The following is an 8082-nucleotide window of genomic DNA, read 5'->3' on the forward strand; positions in this document are numbered from 1 at the left end:
CTAATTTAATCATTTTTTGTTTGTTTTTTTTAGATTGTTTTGGAGTTAGGCCAATATTTACACACTAGCTGTTTTTGGCTAATTTAGGCTTTTTTCAGTTTTTTAGGATATTTTGAAGTTTAACTATTTTTTTCAGCTACAAACTAGCTTTTGTTGTTGTTTAGGCTAATTTGGCATTTAGGTAATATTTTAGCTGGCTATTACCTTCAGTGATTTCAGCTAGCAACTTCAGCATTTTCAGCTATTAACTTCAGCTTTTTCAGCTATCAATTTCAGCGTTTTCAGCTATCAACTTCAGCGTTTTCAGCTAGCAACTTCAGCATTTTCAGCTATCAACTTCAGCATTTTCAGCTATCAACTTCAGCATTTTCAGCTATTAACTTCAGCATTTTCAGCTATTAACTTCAACTTTTTCGGCTATCAACTTCAGCATTTTTAGCTAGTAACATTAGCGTTTTCCGCTATTAACATCAGCATTTTCAGCTATTAACTTCAGCTTTTTCAGCTATCAACTTCAGCATTTTTAGCTAAAAACATAAGCGTTTTCAGCTATTAACTTCAGCTTTTTCAACTATTAACTTCTGCTTTTTCAGCTATTAACTTCAGCGTTTTCAGCTATTAACTTCAGCATTTTCAGCTATCAATTTCAGTATCTTCAGCTATCAGCACTAGGATCTTCAGCGGCTAAATTCAGCTTACAGCATTGTCATTAGCATTATAGTAGGTATTGCTATATACTGTATCTAGTTCATAATTATGTTAAAAATTACAGTTTTAAAGTTTTAAAAATGTAGTTTTAGGGTGTCCAATAAATGTTCATTGAGTTTGACACCCCTGTTCTAAAGGGTGAGTACTGGCTCCTCCACACACGCGGTGTGCAGGCGATATGTAAATGTCTACAAAAACTACATTCTGTTAAATTTCCTCATTTCTAACATCCCTTACGGGCTTCTTGCAGGATTTTGGGGCTTGAAAAAAGGAAAAATCCTCACAACACGCTTTTATTGCCCTTGCTTATCCTTGTGTGTTGTAAAAGTTTTCACTATGACCTGTTGTTTGCAGCATGCCTGTAAAAAAAAAAAAAAGTTAATGAACATTTCTGCTCTGTGGAATCACCGAGTGCTCTACAACCCTGATGTCTGGTGTGTGTCACATCCACATTTGTACATTTTTCACCCAGTTAGATGGAAGCGGTGATAAATAAAAGTGACTACAGTCCACTTTCTTACAGTTCTTTTCTCAGAACTGCAATCCTGTCATTGCACAAAGCCTGAACAGAAAGAAAACTAATAAAAATGAGTTTGAACTAATGCTCTCTGCCGGCTGCAACCCTGAAAAGGTCTTCAGCGCTCGCTCAGATCTGCTCCGTCTGACAGAGAAACATGCAGACGTTATGATTAGAACAGGCTACCACTGTTGCTGAGTAGATGAACCGCCCACACCCCCACAGCAGCAGCAGCAGCAGCAGCAGCGGCAGCAGCGCCGCGTTCGCCTTGACAGTCTGGCAGCAGACAATGCAAACAAGTGAACTGAAGAAATTCCCTGCCCGAGTTAACGCGCTTAATTATTTCAGGGAATGGCTTTCACGTTCCTGCCGGAACGGGAAGTCGATTCTGCTCGTTGGGAACATCACAGGAAACACTCTCCTTCAGTTAATTAGCTAATTATGTTAACAAAAAGTTGTTTGCCTCTTTTCCCTCTCTTATCTACTCAGACTGAACAAAAGACAAGTCTCACCAAGAAAAATCTTTATTCTTTCTATTTTTTGCTTTTTATCTGGAAAGTGTTTTTAAACATAGTTTCTGTAAGAGCAGCTGTTTAAGTACATTTACAGATGAAAAGTGTAAAAGAATAAGCAAGCTGACAGTTGAAAATGACTGCAAATGTCAGAGCAACAGGTGGTCCAGTCATCCAATAATACTCCTCCTCATACGTCACACTGATGGGAGGAAAAGGAGTTTCTTCAAATGCAGCTCAACACATCAATAACAATTTATTTACATTTCTGGAAGCATAAATATTGACTTTTACTTTTCTTTCTTTTTAATCGTCTTCGATTGTTTCCTCTTGTGACGGACAGTCGATTGATTTTCCTTTTCATAGCATGCAGAACACGTTTCAGGACTTTGACGTCATCTGCTGTTATTTCTGGAGTTTTGAGCTTGCATATAGCATAATTACTTCATTTAAAAGTGCAGAGGTGACCTTCGGCGCGTTCAGGTGGCCTCATTAGCTTTTCATCATCTTCAGACATGCAGCCGCATTCCTGCGTTCAGAGAAAAGGACGAAGGAAGGGAGCGGCTAAAAAACGTGGCTGCTGTCAGCTTGTTGCAGCCCATGAATATGCATGAGCCGGTGGCCTCCAGTACTTTGCTGCTCACCTGTGGGGCGCAGTCGGGGTTGAGGGTTTCAATTGTGAGGCGGCGGGGGGTCGTGCAGCTGTCTATTAAGACACGCTTGTGATGGCGCCCCTGCAGAACGATGCCGAAGCGATAAGGATGGGGAGATGAAGATTCAAAACAAGCTGGCGGGGTTGGAAACAGGTGATTCAGTCATCCACAGGAGGTTGAAAGGAAATAAATCTGAATGCAACGTGGTTCCAATTAAATCCTTCTTCATTGCAATCTTTTTTAAATTATGTAGCGATAATAAAATGTTTCTTTAAGTTGCTGCTATTTCACCCGCTGATCTCCTTCCTCTGTCAGTTTATGTAAAGGCCGGACGCTCTACTCGGTGGTGCGGGATGCCAAGGTGGTCCTGGACGTTAACAAGACCCGACAGATCGCACAAGAGATGGTCAAGGTAAAGCGGTTCAGCTTCAGCATGAACATGTCCCATCGTGCTCACAGCTCCGCTGCTCTCCGTCCTCAGGGGATGGGCTACCTTCACGCAAAAGGCATCCTGCACAAAGACATGAAGTCCAAGAATGTGTTTTATGACAACGGCAAAGTGGTCATCACCGATTTTGGACTCTTCACCATATCAGGTGTTCTGCAGGCTGGCAGGTAATCACCTCCAACACCGAGCTGCATTTTGTTCATGAAACAAGTGTGGAGGCTTAAGAAATCAAAGTAAAATATGTTATATTTAATGAAGACTTGCAATAAAATGTGTTTATTCAACAGTTTGATATGTCTTTGATCGTGTTGATCAATTAAAATATCTTCTAAAAGTTTCAAGTATTTTGGTTAAAAGTATTAAAGGAGCCACACCATGATTGTCTTAAGCCTTTCAGAGTAAACTATATCCATATATACGATCATGTATTACCTGTACAACACTGAAAAAAAAATTATATTTAAAATATTAATCATTTTTATGGACCGTTTTAATACCTGGAAGTAAAACGACTCGATCTGTCGGTCCCGCCCATTTCATGACATCGTCCTTGAGCCTGCCCATAGACCCTCAATGAACCCCTTCAGTTGTTCGTTGTAGTCTGAGGGGCGGAGCTTACAGCACAGATTTTTCCTGGAGGGGGCGGGTTGACATAAAAGGAATGATCAGTAAAATACACTTAAAACCTCAAAAAGTAGAATTATAGGGCCCCTTTAAAGGGCATTCTAGCTAGCTCAGCTATAGCATGTTAGTGAGATCCTCTCTAGCAAGCTAGCATGCTCCATTGTGGTGAGCTAGCAAGCTCCACTCTAGTGAGCTAGCATTCTCCACTATAGTGAGCTAGCAAGCTCCGCTGCAGTGAGCTAGCAAGCTCTGCTATAGTGAGCTAGCAAGCTCCACTATAGTGAGCTAGCAAGCTCCGCTGCAGTGAGCTAGCAAGTTACGCTGCAGTAAGTTAGCAAGCTCCGCTGCAGTGAGCTAGCAAGCTCCGCTGCAGTGAGCTAGCAAGCCACACTGAAGTGAGCTAGCAAGCCCCACTGCAGTAAGCTCGCAAGCCCCACTGTAGTGAGCTAGCAAGCTCCGGTGTAGCATGTTAGTGAGCTCCTCTCTAGCAAACTAGCATGCTGCACTGTGATGAGCTAGCAAGCTCCACTGTAGCGAGCTAACAAGCTCCGCTGTCCACCAGGTGACTGAATAGCATAGCGAGCTAACCCACTGAGTGTCCACTTAAGTCGATGTGGACAAACCCAATCGGGGCCACATTTTCTGCCCACTTTGAAAACCATAGGGGGCCCACTTGGCTTTGCTGGCTGGGATGTCCGTCTCTGCGTGACTTTCACTCCTACTTACCTATAAAAATGAATTAGAAGTTTGTTTAAATGTAAATGAATTCAAGATTTATAAACTAAATTGTCTTCATGTATTTGTTGTATTTATACACTCTTTTCTGACTTGTTGATCCACTTTGACACATTTTGTCTTTTGTTGTTCTGATGGTGGGTGCTTGCCTCTATTTAACATTTATTTTTATTCATAGCAGATGATGGAAATGCTGTTTACTTTTTTTTTCTCCGTATTGCAATTCAGCGAGTTTTCAGCACCTCGCATGTTTTTTTTCGAGCTGCCGTCAACAGTTTTCTGCAGCTTCATCTGAAGGACTGAGGCCACACTTGTAAGCTTGTCATTGTGGGACAGCTAATTTAATGAACAATTAAACACGATGTCAAAGCTTAAACTTCAACACATTAGATGATGTTTTTGAAAATTGGATGTGAGTGCGGCAACAGCCCAGCAATGCAAATGCAGGCTTTCATGCGCAACAAGACAGAAACCATCTCTCCTGACGAGCGTCCATCTCCTCGTCTTCTGTCTGCAGCCGGAGAGAAGACAAACTGAGGATCCCCAGCGGATGGCTGTGTCACCTGGCTCCAGAAATCATCCAGCAGCTCTCGCCGGACACGGAGGAGGACAAGCTGCCTTTCTCCAAGCAGTCAGACGTCTTTGCTTTCGGGTGAGTGTCCTCCACCATGATGAGTGTTGATGTTTACGGCAAAGTGATGAAAAGTGTCAGATATGTCCTTGAATCCAGACCATGCCAGTGCTTACAGCAGTTTGAACAAATAATTTCTGTAAAAAAGCAAAAATACAAAAAAGTCTTTGAGGATCGCACACTTTAAAGATCTCGTAGAATTATGGATTTATGGTAAAAGATTAGCTAGAAGTTCAAATCACATCAACAAATTACTAAAAACATATTAAAGATCACAACAACGATTACAAAATTAAAGCAGAGCCAATACCCAAAGCAACAAAAATATTTTGTTGTTTTGATCTCTAATATCTATTTGAGTGATTTTTTGATTTAATTTGGACTTCAGGGCCACCGTACATTAGAAACTTTTGATTTGGGGGAAAAAAAACTACAGACTGTGTTATTATTTATGTGTAGCTTAGAGGAACAATATATCTGAACACAAAATCAGACTTATTGTGGTAAATATGTAATATAAAGATATAAAGAGTTGGTCCTTATGAATGTATGGAGGTTCAACCATATGAACACCATGCAGTTCGTCAGCCTCCTTTGACCTGAATGAAGCTTTTTAGCAAAGTTAAGGTTGAAAAAAAATGTTTTTTTTCTCTTGTTCTGCTTTAGCTCTGACTTTATAGTTTTTGTCCTCACTCTGATTCCAAATATGTTAGAAATATTACTGGCAACGTGTTTAATATTAGTCATATTCTGGATTTTGCGTGACATTTGAGAAATTTTGTCTCGTTTTGTTAAACGCTCTTAAATTTTTGATTTTCCAGCCTAAACGGGTAAAGTCATGACAGCATTTTATTTGATTTTAAATTTAGATTTTTTTAAATTCTATTAGATTTTTTTGTTCTAAATGCAAACTTTTAATTTTGAGATTTTTTTCTGCTACTTTCTTAATTTAAAAATTGTGTTTGTGGTAAAACAAAAACAGTCTTTTAATGATCAATCAAAACTGGTGGAAATGACCTTTATTCAAAGGAAGAAACCCCTGCTCAGCTTTATTATGAACGACTGCAGCTCTGCCGGTGAGTGTAAGTTACTGGAGGCACAGAAGACGGTTATTACTCATCCAAACAGGATTCGTCATCGCCTCGCCAAGTCACCGGCACACTGACACCCTGCGACCCACCTGACTCATAAGTCAGCCAAGTTTTGCAATTTCATGGTCAGACCCAGCGATGTCTGCATTTTCCAACAGCAATAATGAAGAAAGTGATCCGTCATCAGGCTTCACATCTTCATCCTGTCGAGATTTCTACCTTTTCTTCTCTGGAAGGAAGGAAATTAAACCCTCGGGAGGGAAAAACACACACTTTGGGCATCATGGCGGTTCTCGGCGGGGTCGGATGTCTCACCAAAGTGTCTTCCATCTCCTCCTTTGAAGCCCAATTTTACATTTGCTCTAAGTTGATTAGAAATCCCCATGGCTCCAGTTCTGCTGCTTCGTTTGCGGGGGAGGACCCCGCTCTGTCAACTCCTAACACAATTGCGTTTTCAGATGGCGCCCCATATGGAGGCTTGGTCCTGATTTTATTCTAAAGGGAAGAAGAGCGCAGCGCTGGTGCACAATGTCCAGCTGCTCTGCTGGCCTTTGTCAGAGCAGATGCTTGGTCGCTCTTACCTAGAGGTGACCCCTTTGGCTCTCATGAATATTCATGCACGTTCAGCCATCAGTGTTTTGCTTTCCTTCAGGCTCACAGCTATTTTTATCCCCCTCAAACTTGACTTGAACAAAGACAACAATTGTTTTAGAGTCTTGTTGAACAAACTTCCGCAGAAACCACGTCACTGAGACCTGATTGCTTTATTGTCGCTGTTGGGTGTGAACTCTTCTAAAGACAATTTTAATTAAAAAGAAAAAAAAAAAAACACCCCACAGCACTGATCTGCTCTGCTCGCTTTTCGTCGCAGCACCATCTGGTACGAGTTACACGCACGTGAGTGGCCTTACAAGAGTCAGCCAGCAGAGGTGATCATATGGCAGATTGGCAGTGGGATGAAACCCAACCTGGCCCAAACTGGCATGGGGAAGGAGATACTGGTAAGGACTTTCTTTAATCCTTTTTTGTCAATTCAGTACTATTTTATTTATATAGCCCAATAAAAAAAATGGCCTCCTTGGACCTTCATCAGAAGGTCGGTCGTGAAACATAAATAGTACTGTTTATTAGTACGATTATCTTAATAGTCAACTAATCACTGATTATTTTTTGCGATTTGCCGATTAATCGGGTCATGGGCAAAGTGGATGTAAAACACACAACTTAACCATCATTAGCTTTAAACTAACTAAAAACTAAATGTTTAGCGTTACCTATGCTAATGTGAATGCTGTTAGCTGAATTTGGCCACTAAAGATGCTGAAATTGATAGCTAAAAATGCTTAAGTTGACAGCTGAAGTCGCTGAAGTTAATAGCTGAAAGCGCTGAAGCTGCTAACCAGCTAAATATTAGCTAACAGCCCCCCCCCCAAAAAAAAACTAAATTAGCCAAAATAGCTAGCATGCAGCTTCATTAGAATCTCAGCTCTGAGTTTAGACTCCTCTCAGTTCTCTTCTTACGCACTCTACCGCTAACTTACAGCCCCTCACACCCCAACCTAACACTACCGGTGTTATCTCAGTAACACCAGTAAGTATCTCAGTCAAGGAAGGGTTCTAAAATAAATGGTGCTGGCACCAGTAAACGAAAACGTTCTTCCTGTTATCTAATCCAGTTGAAGGTATGTAGATGTTTTGTTTGTAAACATGATTGGTAAGTTGGTAGACCAGTCATTTTTAAAAATAGACTCAGTAGTTTTTATCCGTGCAGAATCTAATAGGTGGCATTAGAATTTTTTGTCCATCATATTAAATCTTAATGGTTTAAAGTTACAAATTAAGATTCCAAACACAAAGTTCTATGTCTACAATACACATTCTTCTCTTAAACATTTGTGTAATCTGACTTGACAGAAAAGCATCTTTAAAGGTAACGCTGCATAAGTACAGATGGGTACCACTTGGATTTCTTCCAGTGCTGAGCCGGTACTTTTGAAATGGTTTTGGTGCCTAAATGGGGCTTGAAACTAGTGCCTCAAAATGTGACAAAGCAGCATGGTGGGGTGAAGGAGAATGTGCAGAAGATGCTTTATTTCCTTCTTTCTGACAGTCTGAACTGCAGCGCTGCATCCACGGTTTCACACACGTTTCACTGCTTTCATG

General features: G+C 40.8%; 1 protein-coding gene across 3 annotated transcripts in view; it reads left to right on the forward strand.

Moving 5' to 3' along the window:
- Window positions 1–8082, forward strand: part of ksr2 (kinase suppressor of ras 2) — a 136275-nt gene that overhangs the window by 108871 nt on the left and 19322 nt on the right. For all 3 annotated transcript variants that reach the window (XM_024275063.2, XM_024275062.2, XM_024275064.2), the window contains 4 exons: window positions 2706–2802; window positions 2872–3005; window positions 4715–4849; window positions 6791–6920. In XM_024275063.2, coding sequence (XP_024130831.1) covers window positions 2706–2802; window positions 2872–3005; window positions 4715–4849; window positions 6791–6920 — 496 coding nt within the window. The remainder of the gene's footprint in view (window positions 1–2705; window positions 2803–2871; window positions 3006–4714; window positions 4850–6790; window positions 6921–8082) is intronic.

Source organism: Oryzias melastigma, linkage group LG9, assembly GCF_002922805.2.
Source record: "Oryzias melastigma strain HK-1 linkage group LG9, ASM292280v2, whole genome shotgun sequence".
Lineage (NCBI taxonomy): Eukaryota > Metazoa > Chordata > Actinopteri > Beloniformes > Adrianichthyidae > Oryzias > Oryzias melastigma.